The sequence below is a fragment of the Spermophilus citellus genome (assembly GCF_964194105.1).
Source record: "Spermophilus citellus genome assembly, chromosome: 2".
NCBI classification, from domain to species: Eukaryota; Metazoa; Chordata; class Mammalia; order Rodentia; family Sciuridae; genus Spermophilus; species Spermophilus citellus.
The window spans coordinates 11462721-11482463 of record NC_138183.1 but is presented as its reverse complement, the minus strand read 5'-3'; the positions used below and the strand labels follow the sequence as shown (position 1 = coordinate 11482463).

The following is a 19743-nucleotide window of genomic DNA, read 5'->3' as shown; positions in this document are numbered from 1 at the left end:
ACATAAACAGATAAAAGAAGAAGTTAAGCATCTTTATCAGGAAATAGAGATTATAAAAAAAATCAAACAATAATTCTAGAAATGAAGGAAACGATAAACCAAATTAAAAACTCAATTGAGAGTATCACTAACAGAGTGGAGCAAGTAGAAGCCAGAACGTCAGATAATGAAGACAAAATATATCATCTTGAAAAGAGTCTAGCCAACTCAGAAAGGCTGGTAAAAAAAATCACGAGAAAAACATCCAAGAGATATGGGATAACATAAAAAAACCAAACTTACGAGTCATCGGGATAGAGGAAGGTACAGAGATTCAAACCAAGGGAATGAGGAATCTGCTGAATGAAATAATTACAGAAAACTTTCCAGAAATAAAAAAGGAAACGGATATACAAATTGTAGATGCATACAGGACACCGAGCACACAAAATCACAGTAGACCAACGCCAAGACACATTGTTATGAAGATAGCCAATATACAGAACAAAGAGAAAAATATTAAGAGCTACAAGAGAAAGGAGGTAGATTACATTCAGGGGTAAACCAATAAGGTTAACAACGGATTTTTCATCACAGACGCTGAAAGCGAGAAGATCCTGGAATAACGTATTTCAAACACTGAAAGACAATGGATGCTAACCAAGAATTCTGTATCCAGCAAAATTAAGCTTCAGGTATGACAACGAAATAAAAATCTTTCATGATAAACAAAAGCTAAAAGAATTTGCAGCCAGAAAACCAGCATTGCAATGCGTCTTGAGCAAAACACTACACGAGGAAGAAATGAAAAACAACAACCAAAACCATCAGTGGGAAGTGCCTCGGTAATGACAGAGGGCGGGGGGAAAGCTAATCATGGAGAAAAAAACTAAATTAAAAAAAAAAGATAAATAATCAAACATGGCTGGCAGTACAAACCATATATCAATAGTAACTCTAAACGTTAATGGCTTAAACTTTCCAATAAAGCGACATAGGCTGGTAACATGGATTAAAAAAACAAATCCAACAATATATTGCCTCCAGGAGACACATCTGATTGGAAAAGACATACACAGGCTGAAGGTGAAAGGTTGGGAAAAAATATACCACGCACACGGTCCTCGTAAGCAAGCAGGGGTGGCCATCCTCATATCGAATAAAATCAACTTCAAGACTAAGTTAATCAAAAGGGATAATGAAGGACATTATATACTGTTAAAAGGAACCATTCACCAACAAGACATAACAATTATCAATATTTATGCACCAAATAATGGTGCTGCAACATTCATAAAACAAATTCTCCTCAAGTTCAAGAATCAAATAGACCACAACACAATAATTATGGGTGACTTCAACACACCTCTCTCACCATTGGACAGATCCTAAAAACAAAAGTTGAATAAAGAAACTATAGAACTCAATATCACAATCAATAACCTAGACTTAACTGACATATATAGAATACATCAACCACCATCAAGTGGATATACTTTTTTTCTCAGCAGCACATGGATCCTTCTCAAAAATAGACCATATATTATGCCATAGGGCAACCCTCAGTAAATACCAAAACAGGCGGGTGGACCAATGGTACAGAATAGAGGACACAGAGACTAATCCACAAAGCTACAACTATCTTATATTTGATAAAGGAGCTAAAAGCATGCAATGGAGGAAGGATAGCATCTTCAACAAATGGTGTTGGGAAAACTGGAAATCCATATGCAACAAAATGAAACTGAATCCCCTCCTCTCGCCATGCACAAAAGTTAACTCAAAGTGGATCAAGGAGCTAGATATCAAATCAGAGACTCTGCGTCTGATAGAAGAAAAAGTTGGCTCCAATCTACATATTGTGGGGTCGGGCTCCAAATTCCTTAATAGGACACCCATAGCACAAGAGTTAATAACAAGAATCAACAAATGGGACTTTCTTAAACTGAAAAGTTTTTTCTCAGCAAGAGAAACAATAAGAGAGGTAAATAGGGAGCCTACATCATGGGAACAAATTTTTACTCCTCACACTTCAGATAGAGCCCTAATATCCAGAGTATACAAAGAACTCAAAAAATTAAACAATAAGAAAACAAATAACCCAATCAACAAATGGGCCAAGGACCTGAACAGACACTTCTCAGAGGAGGACATACAATCAATCAACAAGTACATGAAAAAATGCTCACCATCTCTAGCAGTCAGAGAAATGCAAATCAAAACCACCCTAAGATACCATCTCACTCCAGTAAGATTGGCAGCCATTATGAAGTCAAACAACAAGTGCTGGAGAGGATGCGGGGAAAAGGGTACACTTGTTCATTGTTGGTGGGACTGCAAATTGGTGCAGCCAATTTGGAAAGCAGTATGGAGATTTCTTGGAAAGCTGGGAATGGAACCACCATTTGACCCAGCTATTGCCCTTCTCAGACTATTCCCTGAAGACCTTAAAAGAGCGTACTACAGGGATACTGCCACATCGATGTTCATAGCAGCACAATTCACAATTGCTAGACTGTGGAACCAACCCAGATGCCCTTCAATAGATGAATGGATAAAAAAAATGTGGCATTTATACACCATTGAGTATTATGCAGCACTAAAAAATGACAAAATCATGGAATTTGCAGGGAAATGGATGGCACTAGAGCAGATTATGCTTAGTGAAGCTAGCCAATCCCTAAAAAACAAATACCAAATGTCTTCTTTGGTATAATGAGAGCAACTAAGAACAGAGCAGGGAGGAAGAGCAGGAAGAAAAGATTAACATTAAACAGAGACATGAGGTGGGAGGGAAAGGGAGAGAAAAGGGAAATTGCACGGAAATGGAGGGAGACCCTCATTGTTATACAAAATTACATATAAGAGGTTGTGAGGAGAATGGGAAAAAAAACAAGGAGAGAAATGAATTACAGTAGATGGGGTAGAGAGAGAAGATGGGAGGGGAGGAGAGGGAGGATAGTAGAGGATAGGAAAGGTAGCAGAATACAACAGTTACTAATAGGGCATTATGTAAAAATGTGGATGTGTAACCGATGTGATTCTGCAATCTGTATTTGGGGTAAAAATGGGAGTTCATAACCCACTTGAATCTAATGTATGAAATATGATATGTCAAGAGCTTTGTAATGTTTTGAACAACCAATTAAAAAAAAAAGTCAGTTCAAAATATATTACATTCATGAAGCTTCTCTGACCATCTTAACCAACTGTTTGTTTTTTATTCATGAACTTCAAATAAATATTTTTTATTCATAAAAAAGAACTCTTTATCGTTTTTATCAAAACATGTAAAAATTCACCTTTCTCATCTGCTGGGTCTACATTAGTCCTCTTGAGACTGTGATATGGGTCACTGAGGTTCTGTTCATTTTGTTAGTTTTCTTTCTCAGCTTCATATTAGACAGTTTTTATTTCTATGTCTTCAAGTTCATTTTTTTTATTCTGCAGTGTCTCATCTCCTCCTAATTCCAAAAGTGACTTTCTTTTTCATTCAGCATATTATATTTTTCCCTCTAGAGGTTCCCTTTTGTTCTTTCTATATCTTCTATTTCTCTCATTTAGTTCAAGTCTTTCTTTAAATCCACAGACATATTTACAATCTTCATAATACCTGTTTCAAGTTCCTTGTCTGCTAGTTCTATCACATCTGTCCTTTCTGAGTCTGCTTATACTGACTATTTTTTCTTGTGATAGGTTACATTCCAGACTCTCAACATGTGTTGTACTTTTAAAATAGGATGCTAAGTACTGATAACGTCAGGAGTTGAATGCTGGGTTTGTTGTCTTCTTTTAAAGTTTATTTTGACAAGTGGTTGAATTTTCTTGTACATTAGGTTGATTCCTTTCGAGACTTTAGAAACAGACTTGTTTCAAACTTTTTTTTTTTTTTTTTGGTACTGGTGATTGAACCCAGGGGTGCTTTGCCATTAAATCACATCCCCAGACTTTTAAAAAATTTTTATTTTGAAACAGGGTCTAGCTAAGTTGCTTAGGGCCTTGTGAAGTTGTTGAGGCTAGCCTGGAACTTGTGATCCTCCTGTCTCAGCCTTCTGAATCACTAGGATTGCTTAAAACATTTTATTGAAGTTTAACATAACAACATAAAAATTAACTCACCCATAATTTTAAAAATTATATCCAGCTTGAATTCTTCCCCATATAACTAGTACTCAGATCAAAAGCCAGCACATTACCAGCACCCCTAAAGCCCTCTCTTAAGTTTTCAAGGCTTGATTTTATGTATTGTTTGGGCAGAGATAAAATAACCTTTACTCTAGAGTTAATTTAGACCTATTATGAAGTCATACTCTCCCCAGTCTCTAGTGCTTATCCTCAGTGATCACCCAGGTCTCTATTCTGACTGGTCTGAACCTGAATGATTCCTAGGCCTTTGTGGGCTCAGGGAATATAGTTCATTGTGTAGACTTTTTAAAAAATCTTTTTTTTTAAAGAGAGAGAATGAATTTTAATATTTATTTTTTAGCTTTCGGCAGACAGAACATCTTTGTTTGTATGTGGTGTTGAGGATCGAACCTGGGCCACACGCATGCCAGGCAAGTGAGCCACTGCTTGAGCCACATCCCCAGCCCAATCATTGTGTAGACTTTGATCAGGAGTTTCATCCTCCATTTGGGCAGATTATTCTTCAATAAGTCAGTCAATTCAGATTTCTGAAACTTTTCCTGTGATGTTGCTCCCTCCTGTCCAGTACTCTTTCTGACTCACAAACTCAGATTTTAAACTTTTAACTCAATAAAAGTGTTGTACTTTGCTGAGGATAGCCCTTCTGGTATCAGGTATCTGGAAAATGCCTCAAGGAAGAAAGCCAGGGGAATGATAAGTCTCACATCACTTGTTTCCTCTCATTCTGTGATCACAGCTCTGAATGGCCTGTTATCCAATCTGCCTGTCCAGAGTTTCAATAGTTAATAGTGGGAAGATTAACCCAGTTCCAATTGTTACATCATGGCTAGCAGCAGAATCAAGACCTCTTTTAATAAAATTTCCAGCATGGATGCCATGTTTTGCAAGATTTCATCTATCAAAATAACCCAACCCATATGTGCTTTCCATCCTTCTATCTATCTATTCAATGGCTGCTAGATCTTTGGGAAACAGAAATTGGTTCATGTTCTCAAAAAGTAACAATTCAATGGGAAAGCCATTTTTTTCTGGCAAAAAGGAGAGATTGTAGGGTCAACTGTGGACATGCTGGTAATAGATCAGTGCGATTACACAAGGAATACAAAAGGCTTTGGGAAAAGATATGGTCAACATAGGTCTCTTTCCTTGCAGAGGTCAAGGAAAATTTTTAGCATAATGTTTAGAGAAAGTCTTGAAGAGTAATTGAGAGATTAATGGGTGGGATAGGATATTTTGAACAAAAGAAACTGCATAAAAAGTATGAAGCTATGGAACAATACCTAAGTGTGGGAGAACTACTAATATAGGGTTAGAAGAAGGGAGGGGAGAGAGCTAAAACTATGAAAAAACAATCAAATAGAAACCCCAGGAGCATCACACCATGAAGTGGGGCTTTAAATGCTGTGCTTATCATCACTCACACCTGTACTTTGTTGTTAACTACCATCTAGAGTGACCACAGGATGGATATTTTGATTATATACGTCACATTGAATTCTTACAATAACCTTATGAAGAAATAAAGAGAGCTTTAGTAATTTTGCCCCAAGTCACATGGCCAGGATTTAAACATAGGTTTGTGTGAGTCCAAAGTGAACAAAGCAAACTTGCCTTGAATCTATAAGTAGAGGCAAGTTTTGGAAGAATATTTTGTCTTTAAAAGTTTTTTTTTTCCAGATCATTTTCATTGATGGAGCAATTTCAAGTTGGAGGGATATATAGTTTAATTTTTGTTTTTAGAAAAGTCACTCTGGTACACCTGGAAGGGCTGGAGGGAGGAAGATGGGATTAGATGAACCAATTTGTAGGCTGCTGGCAATAGTGCAGGGGAGAAACAAGAGGGTACATCAGGTGGCATTTAGGAGGGATGGGAAAGAGGATGTGGACTAACAAAATGTTTAAGTTGTTCAATCCTTCAGCAGCTCTGGCAAAAAGGAGAGATTGTAGGGTCAACTGTGGACATGCTGATACACTGGAAGTAGCAGGTCCTGTGTCAAAGATGAGACAGAATCTCTCCTCTTGTAAAGTTCATGTAGCATTACAGAATCCAACTTATGAATTCCACTGAAATACAATAGGTGCCTTATGGACCACACATTCCCTTCCCATTACTATCTTGGGACCCCATGTTGGGAAACACTGCTGTAAAATATTCTCAATTCCCTTTCAAACCAGCTTGAAGTTAAGAAGCCCAATATGCCCAGGCTGAGACTGTTAGGACCAGGAGGGTATTAGTGATCTACTAACTTGTCTGTAATTATCAACAACTATTTTATTAAAAAATGCAGATACCGTTTATTGACCACTGGCAACATATGAACACTGTACTAGGCGTTGGGTGAACATTATAATTTACCACAATAATCCTAAGAGTACTCTTGGCACCTCTCCTGTAGAGGGGGAAGCTGAAGTGCTAAGATAGAAAATAACTTGCTTGAGTTCCTTTGCTTCCCTGAGAAAGCCTCAAAGATCACTTAAAAGGAATCTTAGAACCTGTCATCTTAAGGAAGATTCCATTAAATTCTCCCAAAGTTTGTTACTCTCTCTCCTGGGCCTTTCTGTGATTGATTTCTATTTCCCTTGTGGTCCCTGTTATGTTACACTGTGGTGTACATATGATTTACATGTCTGCTTTCCCTTACTGGAAGGTACTCTATGGAGTTCTGCCTTCTCTTTGCCTGTACAGGGTTAGAGTAATGCAGATGGAGTCAGTTGGAACACTGCATGGTTTCTGAGCTGACAGTCATCCTGTTCTGTGTCAGAGCCCTTGGCCATTATTTTGCAGCTGATATGCCTCCCAGTCAGTTACTTCCCACATTTCACTTGGCAGTTGCAAGGTCCCTGCTTGAGAGATCCATGCCTTACAGAGGAGCTTGACCAGGGAACGGGAACAGGGTAGGCTCTATGCACTCAAGAGTTGGGCTTGCATATTGGGAGTGGAGAAGAGACCTTCTTCAGAGTGGTGCAAAGAGTAAAGGAGAGGTCAGTGACAAGGACTTAGCACAGCACCTAGTGAACAACAGGTCAATGATAGTAGCCATTATTCAGTGATGCTGCAAAGGAAACATTTTTTTTATATATATATAGCACACAAATAACATTCCATCCCCAAATCTCACAGGAAGGTAAAAGCAGAGAAGTCTGAAATCATCAACACACAGTAATCCCTTCAGAAAAGCACAGTGCCACAGGGGCTCCTGACAGATGGAGCACCACCACCCACCATGTCAAACACTCCCAGACACAAACCCAGTCTGATCTGTTGCACAGGGCCAGCAACATGGGCTTCTTTCATTTTGGAAGCCAGAAGAATGTATGGATATTCTGGCACATGGAACCACAGGAACATGAAGACCACCCTTGCCTATGAGGCCAGATTCTCCCTTGGGTTGATTATGGGGTAGACAAGTCAACTTTCAAAGCTGCCACAGGAGCTGACGTGAGATACTAGTATGGCCAGATGTCAACTGGCAAATATGGCAGCCAGTCACTTTCAATTCTATAGAACCCACATAGGTTTGAATTACTGTACACTGTACACACTGAAAACCCTCCTACCCACCATCTGGGTGTTACTCAGAAGATGCTACCCTGCTCTCTAGAGATGGCAATGTGCTAGGGAAGTGTGGCATCCCTCCTTCCAAGGCTCCCACAGAAGAGAAGTTGCTCAGACTCTGGAATTACTTCACAGACTTTCAGATGAAAGTCATCAGAGCAAAATAAAACTCAAAGAATAAACTACCTCACAACTTTCTACCCTGTTTCAGAGAAGACCGAGAAACAAACCACAGTTCTTAGGCCACAGGAAAACCACAGCTATCTTCTCTCCCCCCACACACTCTAAGTCATGTTCATTTCCATGGCACAAGCAAGCAGGAGTCAGATCTCAAGAGCGCATTACCCACCACATCATTTGGAAGGCTTTGGAGGTCATCAAAGGGAGTTTCCAGGGTGTTGGTATCCACATTCAGGATTACAACATCATCCAGGGCCATGTTTCTGACTTTCTGCAAGTAAACAAAATCCAGAAGAGAAAGTCATTGAAATTCTACCAGGACACAGATATTCCCTCTTTGCTTCTACAGGGAGGGGAGTAGAGAAAAAGGTGACATTTGACCAAAGCTTACTAGTACTCTGGCAGCCCATAAATGGTTCGCATTTGTTATTCATTTAACTCCTGTGAAAACTCTTGAGTTTGCATGTCATCCCCAGGCTCAGGAGTGAAGGGAGTTTCACCCACCCTAAGTAACATGCCCCAGGTCTCACAGCTAAGAAGAGAAAGATTGTACCCTATCGTTGTTTTCTCTGTGTATGTGCACATGCATGCACATGAGTGTACTTTTTTAAACATAAGCTGAAGACCTAAACCTCTGGCTTCAGGAATATACAAAGGGCTTTTAAGACACCCACATTCATTCCTTTCTTCTCATTTACCAAAAGCAACCTGCTCATCTCTCTTTTGGATTTCATCATTCTTGGGTAAAGAATATGGTATGTTCACATTTCTCTTGAACACTAAGTAGGAAGGTCACACTTTCAGTCTGGTTCCATTTTCCATAAAAACCCAGCTACTAATGGCTCTGGCCATGGGCCACTCGTTTAGTGGTAGGATAAGGGAGACTCAGGACTTCTAGAAGAGGTACTTCTGCTTGGTGAAGGGAGGAAGGGAGCCCCTCATCTAGCAGCAACTATCTATAAACTGTGGTATTACATTGTGTGACCTGAGTTTTTATTGTTCAAATTCCACTGTTAATCCACTGCTAGAATCCATTTTCATCTTTCTCCTGCCTGCCCACCATCATTCAGTCCTCCTTCCCCATTTGTATCAAATTTGCTCCTCACAGGTTTTAAACTTCAGGACTATTGTCTATTTTATTTTGCCCAAAGTAGGAAGACCCTATCAGGTGTCATTCAAACTGGGACACTTGTGAATTTAGAAGAGTGCATATCATACCAGGGCAACAGGCAGGCAGACATATGGTAACCCTATATGTAAGGGACTGATTTCATTATTAATTTCCTATCGAGTGCACCATATGACTGTCTAGGTATGCACTGCCCAGGAGATCTGGCCAGCAAGGCTGGAACTGAAGGAGCCAACCTGTGTGCATACCAAGGCCCTGGCTGGGGTGGAGGTGGGGAATGTCTTTAACACCAGACCCAGACATATGATGGTGTGAAAGCCCATTTGCTAATGCTCTGGACATGACCAATTTAAAAGTACAAATAATTTTTATCAAGACTCCGCAAAGTGGATGTTATTACCCTTATTGTTCATAACTCGAGGAAAACGAGTTCAGACAAATGAGGTAAGTGGTAGAAGGTCAAATAGCACTGGCTACCTCCGTAGCCCATGTTCCCTGCACCACACTATCCACCTCCTTGTCGCCACCCTCAGTAGATTGATCTCAGCCCTCATCCCTGAAGCCCTGGCACCCGTTTGCCTGCCTCCCCCCACTGGGCTCATCTGTAAAGCTTGCCACTGTGTGGCTAATAACCAGTGCCTAATGAAGTGATCCATGCTTGGTAAGTGCTGACATTGGCTGATATTTAAACTCCAGTCCCTAGGATAGCACTTGGTACCTAAATAAACATTCTGAGATTCTTCCTAGCAGGAGGGTGGAACCATGCTGGTCAGAAGCCTTCTAGGGTTGAAAAAATACTCCTGGGCAAGCCTTCCACTTAGGACCAGAGCCTCTAACTCCATCTGACTCCTCTGGGCCACTGGGGCAGTCCACAAACCTATTGATCAACCTGAAAACATCTGTCAAGTCCTTACCACGTGCTGAGATCCACAGAGGATGGACAAGATCGCTAATCTGAGTTTATTCTCCCCACTAAACCTCAATATGCATATTAATGACTGCCCTATTTATAGGCCAACGGCCATCAAAAAATGGTGAAGGGATTGATAATAATTCAATCACTGAATGTTGTACAGCACTTTTGTCTTACAAAGCATAATCCCTGTTTCATGGAGGAGGACATCAAGAGTCGGAGAGCTGTCCACAGCTCTTTAGCTGCCCACTCTGCCAGCAACTCAGCAGGTTGAAGGCCTTGCACTGCACCAGCAGGAAGCTAAATAAACAGCATGGACAACCATTTTTTCCACTATGTCACATTTTGGAGCTCATGAAGGATCACCACACAGATGCTTTCATTTCCACCAGTGACCTGGTAGTGAGATATCACCATTCCTATTTTCAAGATGAGAAACTGAGGCTCCAAGAAGTGCAACAGCTTGCCTAAGGCTGTGTGTCTAATTGGTTTCTTCATCTGAGAAGTTGGAAGAACTATGACCTCTCCTTCTCTTACGTCCTCCTGGACTGTGTGAGAATTAGAGGTCAGGGACACACAGTGCAGAGCCATAGTACAGCTTATTATTTACCATTTAGCGGCTATTATTATTATTTAACACATACAATAGCTATAGACAGAAGAGCTGTAGTAGCATTGGCTTAAAGGGCGGAAATGCTTCCATTCTCTTGGTGGTAACCATTTGCTTCTCATTTTGAATGCTAAAGCACAGAAACTGAATCAGAGAGGCAGTGGAGGATGCCAGGCCTTGAAGACTAAATGGAGGCCCCTGTACCAAGAATCACCTATTTGCCTCATCTGACCTCCCAAACAGCCCCAAACAGAAGGGGGCAGGAGGCAATGACCACTGGAGAGAAGCATCAGGGGCTGAAAGGCCTTGTGAGTGGATGTTGATTCTGGACCAGAATCGGGCCTTGTTCCTCTGTCCCCAGAGGGGCCCCAGCAGCACAGACCAGCCCTTGTGGACTCTCCATGGTTAGGCTGGGGCAGGCTTTTGATTTCTTCCCACTCCTGGCTGGAGGACTTGCCCGCTAAGCTGTGTGGAGTGTTTACTTTTCCAACAATGGCAGCAGGCTGAAGAAGAGGAAAAAACCTGGCCCTTTCTTCAGATTTAGCAGGCCAGGGTCCCCTTAGTAACCGAAATGCCCCTAGCACCAGGCTCCAGGCAGGAGCTACAGTGGCACAGTTTCCTCTTGTAGGACAATGCTGCCCTCTTGGTGGCAAAGCCTCTCCAAAGGGGCTGGCATGGGTTCAAGGGCGTTCCTGAAGCTCAGTGTTCCCAAGGAAAGAATCAGAGGCTGGTTTGGCCGGATGGTGCCCTGTCCCTGAAAGACTCAAGGCAACAAGGAGAATGAAGAAAGGCAAGAAAAACTCACACTGAGGCTGTGAAGTGGGAAGTGCTGGAGGAGAAGGAAGCTGGATGATTACTGGGTGCCAGCTCACTTCATCTTAACCATGCTGTGAGGGAGATACTACCATGTCCCTGGTAAAGGTGAAGAACTGGTAGCTCAGAGAGGCAAACAAACTGCCCAAAGCCCCATAGCCAGTGAGTGGCAGCAGAGCTGGCTTTAAGCAGAGTCTTGACTCCAAAGTTTATCCCTCTCTGAAGAGATCCTAAATCCTCTGCTTAGGCTTCAGAATGAGTAGCTGTGAGGTGCATACAGTTATATGATTGCTCTCAGGATCTGTTTTCTCTTCTGCAAAATCTGGCCTGCCTTTTGTATCTGAAACATCATACATACCTACTACAAAAAATGGGAAAGGTGTGCTGGGTGCAGTGGTGCAAACCTGCAGTCCCAGTTTCTCAAGAGGCCAAGGCAGGAGAAACACAAGTTCAAGGCCAGCCTGGGCAACTCAGTGAGACCCTATCTCAAAAAACAACTTTAAAAAGGACTGGGCATGTAGCTCAGTGGTAAAGTGCTTTATGTAGCATGTGCTAGGCCCAGTACTGCAATTAAAAGAAGGCTGGAAGAAGGAGGGGTGTGAGGGGAGGGAAAGAAGATTTCAAAGAAAATTACAATTACCTTAGATCCTTCAATTGGATAACATATTTTGGTGTATTTCCTTCCATGCTCCTCCCTCCTTACTTTTAAAAACATAGTTGAAATCGTTCTTATTGCTCCTTTCTGATTTTCTCACTGATTGCAGTATAAGCAATGCTCCACTCCATTCAAAGCTTTGTGAAGATCATTACTAATTGCTACAGGGGGCTCCACTGCATGAAGACAAACTCAGCCAAGTCCCTTTGGTTGAATGTTATTTCCAGCTTTAAAGAATTTATTCTATATAATATTGTCGTGAAATCTGTAGGATAAAGCTTTGTACTTCAGGATGGATTCCTAGAAGTGGAATTTAGTTTCCACTTCTTAAAAAGTGTCCCTTTCAAATTTGTCTTTGAGAGAGACATCTTTACTTCCAATTATTTTAAAGTCATTTTATCCACAGCTTGTGTTTCCTACTCTAAGTGAAGAAAAATCAGCAAAGACACGAGCAGATGTCAAAATAGTCCTCCAAAAATCCTACCCAATTAAAACACTTACTAGTACCGCAGCACACCGAGACAGCTCTCCGGTAGCTTGTCCCACCAACACATTCCCTCTCTTTTTAGTTACAACATATGCCAAAGCTCCTGCCAGCTGCAAACCCTTCCCCCACCAGGCTCTATAAGCTTTTTCTCAGAATGAAGGAAAAAAAAAAAGAAAAAAAACACACTGACATGCACACCGGCTCTCCAAATGGCATTTCTTACACAGAGAAACGCAAAAATGGCATCTTCCCATCAATATTGTTAATCAAAAATGTCTTTCCCTATAAGCTTTGTCACATAGTCTTAACTTGACCCCTATTTTTGGGGCCAGGGAAGGGGAAATGCATAGTATGAGAGGTGCTTAGGGGCAGTTGAGAGGACAAGACACTGGCTATAACTTAGGTCATCACCTCTGGTTTGCTCTTACCCAGTGGGTAGCCTCACTCAATATATTCAATCTCACACACATTTCAGGTTTTCAATCCATGATATGGGGATCAATTATAGACCCTGCCTCACAGGGTAGTTGTGAGGTTTATAGAAGTGAATGTGAGTCCCAGAATACCCATAACAGGTACTCAATGAACAGCAGCTCCTTCCCTGCCTGCCTCTTCTTCTCTGATGGTCCCTAGAGCTCAGCTGTGGCTCCCCTCACTTTGGAGAACCTGAGGGAGCAGCGAACTTTCCACAGCCTGGGTTCCCTGGCTGTTACTCACAGATCTGAACAACTTGTGTGTCTAGAGTGAATCTGATTGAGTATTTGGTTCCTTTCATAATCTCTGGGCTTCTTGGGATCAAGGAACTAGATCTCGATACATTCAGCGGCTACCCCAATATTTGGCTTGGGTGGAAGCAATGAATGAATGAATGAATGAATGAATGAATGAATGAGAGGGAGTAGAACCAGACGAGAACAACATAGACCCAGAAGCCAGTTCATCTGAATTCTAATTAATCTCCACCCCTCACCAGCAATACAAACTTGGGCAAGTCACTTAATCTTACCATGCCTCAGTTTCCTCATCTGCTGACTGTGGATAACAGAACTTACCTTATGGGTTAACATTTTTTAAATACTTAGAAAAGTGCCTGGCACATGAGAAGTGCAAAATTAGTGTCTGCTAAAAGAAATGACCTTTTGGGGTAATAGGAATATTCTATGTATTTACTGTGGTGGTAGTTTCATGGAGGATTATAGATGACTCTGCCTATTCATTTGCTCATACACTTCAAATGAATGTTCTATTATGCATAAATTACATCTCAATGAAGTTGATAAACACATTAGTACCATGTCCAGAACACAGAACAAAAATCACAACAGACCTGAAAAGATAAGAGTGCATGGATGATGGTGAATGAGTGCCACAACAAGGCAACTCTCCCCGGGGACATGCCCCAAAATGCATATGATTTGTGGACGTGTTCGGCTCCCTGCCCACTTTGTCTTGCTCAGGATTGTTAAAAAACTGTTTTCATTTTATACCCTCTTAGGATAAACCTAAAAATCCAATGTCTCTAGATTTTCTGATATACTTTCCTACACAAGGTGGGGTCTGTATGAAGATCACTCTACTTTTGGTGTTCCCTAAAGCTACGATGATTTTATACAGTCTTACTTTCTAGAGTTGATTGTGTGAAAACAATGATGTTTCCACCATCAAATATTAAAAAAACACAGACTACACTCATTTAAATCATGCCAGCCTGAACATAGATGACTCTGCCTATCCAGGGAAGGGATTAAATAGCTAGTGACAAAAAAGCAGGACTCCAATCCAGGCCATAGAACTAGGGGCAAGCGTTGGCCCTGGCAATTTGATGGTTCTGAAGAGTGTTCAGGCACTTACCTGGTTGGGAAGCCAGGTGGGACACTGTCCAGCATGTGCGAAGCCCTAGGTTCCACCCTCAGCACTGCTCTTGCCTCCCTTTTTTGGCCTGCTCCAATAGATTGTGCTGAGGGTTTGGCGGTCAGTTAGGTGACACTCATGGTGTAAAAGAACCAGAACCCAGTGAACTTTTTCTATGGACTTATACTAGGACAAAGTCATGTCCTATTTGTCCCCAGTGCCCAGCACAGAGCCTGACGTGAACCTCATACTCATTAGCTGGAGAATGAATGAAATGACAGTCTGGATCCCTTCCACTGGGAGGCCAGCCTTACAGCAGATGTCAACTTAAGCCCAGACGGTCAATGTAAGCCCAACGTAAGCAAATTGAAGTCTGTTCAAGGAAGTGTGAGGGGAATAACAATAATGATGGCAATGATAACAATCATGTAAAATTATCATAATTAATTACTGTAGAATTAATTCACAGTGGACACAGAAAGTAAGACAGGCATTCACATGGTGATTAAGACTATGGGTTCTGTAAGGAAGCCACCAGATTCAAGCCTTGGCCTCTGCACTGTGTAACCTCCAGCAAGTTATTTCCTTCTGAGCCTCAGGTTTCTTATCTATGAAATGGGGATAGTGCTGCACAACTGTATTGTGAGGATTTAGTCAGGTGATATGTATAAGGAATTTATACAATACCTGACTGCACTAAATGATCAATAAATGTGGGGCAATTAAAAGCAAGTTACTATATTTGCAATTTGGTGGTTATGTCAATAAAGGGAATAGAGTTCTGAGATGAAGGATTCAAACAACTGACTTTCAAAGCAAAGCCGGAAGCTAAAGAGACTGTCCTTTTACAATTTTTGCTATTAAAATGTAGATTACCATCAACCTATTGCTTTTTTCCTGGTATGTCTCACATGAGCACATTCTCTGAAATACTGCTGCCTGAGTCTGTAGCTCAGTGGCAGAGTGCTTGTCTAGAATGTGCGAGGCACTGGATTCCACCCCCAGCACTGGGGCAAAAAGCGTCAAAGTTCCTTCCCCTGTGAGTGGCACAACTGATATGGGTCCTGGCGCTATGTTCAATGTACTCTCAAGTATAATTTTGGCAGCATTTAAAAAAAATTTTTTTTGAAAGGCAGGTGTGAAGATGCAATCAAACCAAAAGCTACATCTTAATAGTTTATATTCTAAACTGAATGATAACTGCTGAGTTTCATGTAGTTGCTTTTTCTGCAAAGTGTACTCCTATGGTCACAGAAAAGTCCAAGCCACAGCTGAATTTGCAGGGGACCTGCGCATGCCAGGAATTGTGTTCCATGCTCTGCATTCATCTCTTACTGACAGCTCATGGCAACAAAATAATAGCCACCAGTCACTGTGCTCTTTCCAGGGCCCCACTATTAACATATCAGTTATCCTAATTCTCACAGCACCCCTGTAGAGAAAGAGGGATACCAAGAGTCAGGAAGGTAACAACCTGTCTAAAGTCATGTGGCTAAGAAGCAGTGGCACTAAGTACTGACTCAGCTGGACAGCAAGGCCTCTGTACTTCCCAATGCATCACCTTATTTGCTTATGTGCTATTTAAATCTGCAGATATAACATACAGATGAATCAAGGCCTGTAGTACTTTGATGCCTGACCGACTCTTTACAATTCCCAAGGAAGAGAGGGTTTCCTTTAAAAAATCATACCCATTTGATGGACGAGAAAACGGAGGCTAAAGAAATCAAATAATTTGCCCAGGCTGTTATACCATGTCAGAGAAAGAATTTGAATCTGGTTCCACGAGCCAGTGTTCCTTCTACTCTACGATACATGTGAAATGTGCTCAAATGCATGCGCATACATATGAGCACATAACAAAGAACAGCTTGGGGAGCTGGTGGCCTCCTAGAAGGAAAGGAAAGAGAAATGAAAAGGAAAATGAAAAAAATGGGAAGAGGAAAGGCAAACATTCAGGACTCTAAACTCTTTATTCCCTCCTGAAATCTAGGGTACGTACAGATAAAGAGTGACATTTTCCTTCCCTTCCTCAGGCCCTAAAGGTCACTGAGCTGCCAAGAAGTTGATAAACGTAGTGGCTTTTCTTTGGAGCCAGGAGTCACTGATTTGCTCCTTCCTGCCCCACAAAATTAAAATCTAAGCCCAATAGTTCAGAGGAGCCCTGAAAACACCATGGAATTTCCTAGTGTGCTTTAAACAGAAACAGAAGCTTGGCAGGGAGGGAAACAGGGTAAATGCCTCCCAGGCCAGGCCGCATCCACTCCTCACAAGGTAATAAGCACTGACACTCATTAACACGTCTAGAGATTGCCAAGCCAGGTCAGCAAAGGGCCTTTTTCTCTGAAAAACTCCTTTCTTGGCAGCCACCACCAGGTGTTCATTCACTCAACATTTGGTCACTCATGTATGGATCAGCCATTCCCATTTACTTTAGTCTGGGTCTTAAAGATACAGGGAAAAAATTCAACCATGATCTTTGAACCTCAGGGGTTCCCAGCCTCCTTGTGAATAGGGCATGGATACATCTGAGGATGGGCACAGTCATAGGTAGTAGAAAAGACCTGACCCCAGGAGAGCAAGCATCTCCATGCACACAGAGCTTGTCTGATTCCCTCCTCTGGATGGTCTTGGGCCCAGGGACAAAAGGTCCCAAGGTTTGTGTCCTGGCTTTTCATTTGAGAACTAGGCAGCAGTAAAGGCAAGGATCTTAGCTGCCATGTGAATCAGTTTCCCTCTCTGTGGACCAGAGGTCATAATCCTTACCTCCAGGACTACTGATGGACTGGCAGAGACACTGGAGCACCTGTTCCCTCTAGATGTGGCCACTGGGTAGGGGCTCCCTCAATGCCAAGCCTCCCTCTATGATATGGATTCCTCCACTTCTCCCAGCAGTCCACTCTACAAGTCAACCCAACACAGCCCCTCCATCTGCCAAGGGCAGAGGACATGCCTGTTTGTGCCTCTGATTCTGCCAGGATTTTGCCTCAAACTACATTTGCCTACCTACTGCTTGAAACGCAGTGTCCCCACATGTAAAAGAAGATGTAGAAGGTGTCATCCTTTTCCCCATTGTTGCGAAGCACAAATGAGGGACCAGTACGCAGAGCCCTTAGTGAGACATGAAGCACGGTCCAGACGTAGTTCACCATGACTGTCTCCAGCCCACTACATCATCTGCTCTTCAAGAAAACCTTCCCACTACATTTGCTCCCATGATGAAGGCCATCTCTAAGTCCTAAGCCAAGTACAACAGACAACAGATATGACAGCCCTCAATTAAAACCTGCTCAGAGATATTTCTTCTCATTTCATATGTGACGTCATTTTCCCCTTAAAGTAACTGCTTTAATCCACTATTTTCACATTTGTGCCGCAACACCACTGTAGAGTTTTAAAACTATCACATTTTAAAATATATTATTTAAAAATAACTTCAAAGCAACCTCAAGGAATAGGCATCATTATTCACATTTTACAGAAGAACAAAATGAAGCTGAAAGAGGCAAAGTAACTTACTCCAGGTCCCAGGGTGAAAACAGCTATGATTTGTGTCTAGGACTCTTCTCCTTTTCTGTGTAGCAGCACAGAGCTGGTGCTGAGCACATACTAAGTACAGCAGCCATGTCACATATTTATCTTATCACCTCCATGGACATATAGAGTGCTTAATATGAGATAGCAAGCAGACCCCAAAGTAGGCCAGTGTAATGCTTTTTGTTTGTATATACTAAAACACTTCATACAATAACTGGGCATGAGTCTTGGTTCTACTAATTGTTAGCTGTGTGATTTTGGATAAGCCACTTCTCTGTGCCTAAATTTCATCATCTATAAAATAGAGCCACCACTACCACAGCACAGACTTTTTGTGAAAATTAAATGAGTGCAATGTGTCTGGCAGTGGTTCAAAATAGTATCCATCCAATTTGGAAACAATAAGACTTGAATTTAAGAGCTTCACTGAGAGTGTAAGGGGATGCAGATTCCTTAGTCCCAAAATGGTTTGGGGTCACCCTATCATAAAAATGGGGCCTCCCACCTCCGACACAACTGCCACTTGCCATGATTCATCTATCACTAAGCACAGCAAACCCCAACTCCCATCTCCACCTGCCTTTTATTTGAAATGTCAATTTTTAAAGAGTGGAGAGGTTGGAGACCCAATTTAACAAGCACACTGAAACATTGTTTATTGCCTCCATAAACATGGCTTAGTGAGAATTACGGACTTAATCAGAGTGAACTTATCTCCCGGTGAAAAGGAACACTTTAAATTTCAGAAATGGCACCTTCACTGTGAAAATCTCTTAACTTTTCAAACAAACTACAGGGGGTCTTAAACATATGGGCAGTAAAGGGGCAGCCATTACTGTGATTTGTCTTGCCCGGGAGCCAAGGGTCCCTAAAGGTCCATAACAACCTTAAGATCTAGGAGAAATATTTGGAAAATCATATTCAGAAGACATATCTCTAAAAACACCCAAAAGATTTGCCAAGTGAGAAGAAAGACCCGTCTGGATGCTGGGGGCTTCCCAGAAGATAGAACCCCCAGTCATTAGAAGTGGGGCTGTTTAATAAGCGGCAGCACGGGCACAGCTCGCCTCTCCTACTGTGAGTAGGAGGAAGCATTTAGCAAGAGGGAAAATGCTGGTAACTTGCTTTTCATAGGAGAGGTGCTCTGGAAATCCAAATGGCTGCTAGATAGTTTGTGTGGAGTTGTTTCTTCTTCTTCTTTTTTAATTCCTGAGATAAGGTCCTGTGGATCTCAAATTCTTAACTGAGGTTTCATCAGGGCTGCTCTGATCATAAGACGTCCCCATCTTGTGCAGAATGTATCAGTCTGGCAGCCAGAGGCAGGAAAGGCAGCAGATATAAAATTTTATTATTCCAATGCCCCAGTAGCAGCCAGGAGGCCTTAATGAAATTGCCAAGATTTACAATCTGAGGCAGCGATTGCACAGACAGATATGGTTAAGGGAGCTGTGCCCTCTGACCTTTCAACCCTTTGATCCTCACACAGCAGGTGGCCTGGAGCCCCCTCCTGGGCATCTTCCCTCTCTGCCCAACCTTGATGTGCAATAATCCTGACTCTACACAGGTGATGCTCACAGTGTTGATCATCCCCAGCTGCTGCTAATGGAATGGCCAAAGTCACTTGCATCAAGAGTCTTGGTGTCCAAATCGTGCCCAAAGGAGGCTCAATGAATTGGTCCATGAGTCCAGTTGGTCAGCAATGAAGAATGATGTCATTACCAAAAAACACCCTTATAAATGAACTCTGGTCTCCTCCAATTTATACTCTGAATTAAAAAAAAAAATCACCTTTAAAAACTCAATTGTAAATCTAACAAAAACAACAACAAAAAAAAAATCAACCCCTAAATCCTAAATGTATCTCTCAGAACTTCCCCAAAACCATGT

At 41.8% G+C, this 19743-nt stretch overlaps 1 protein-coding gene across 9 annotated transcripts in view; it reads right to left on the bottom strand.

Moving 5' to 3' along the window:
• Nucleotides 1–19743, bottom strand: part of DENND1A (DENN domain containing 1A) — a 521188-nt gene that overhangs the window by 178958 nt on the left and 322487 nt on the right. For all 9 annotated transcript variants that reach the window (XM_081282502.1, XM_081282504.1, XM_081282503.1 and 6 more), the window contains one exon: nt 8031–8132. In XM_081282502.1, coding sequence (XP_081138628.1) covers nt 8031–8132 — 102 coding nt within the window. The remainder of the gene's footprint in view (nt 1–8030; nt 8133–19743) is intronic.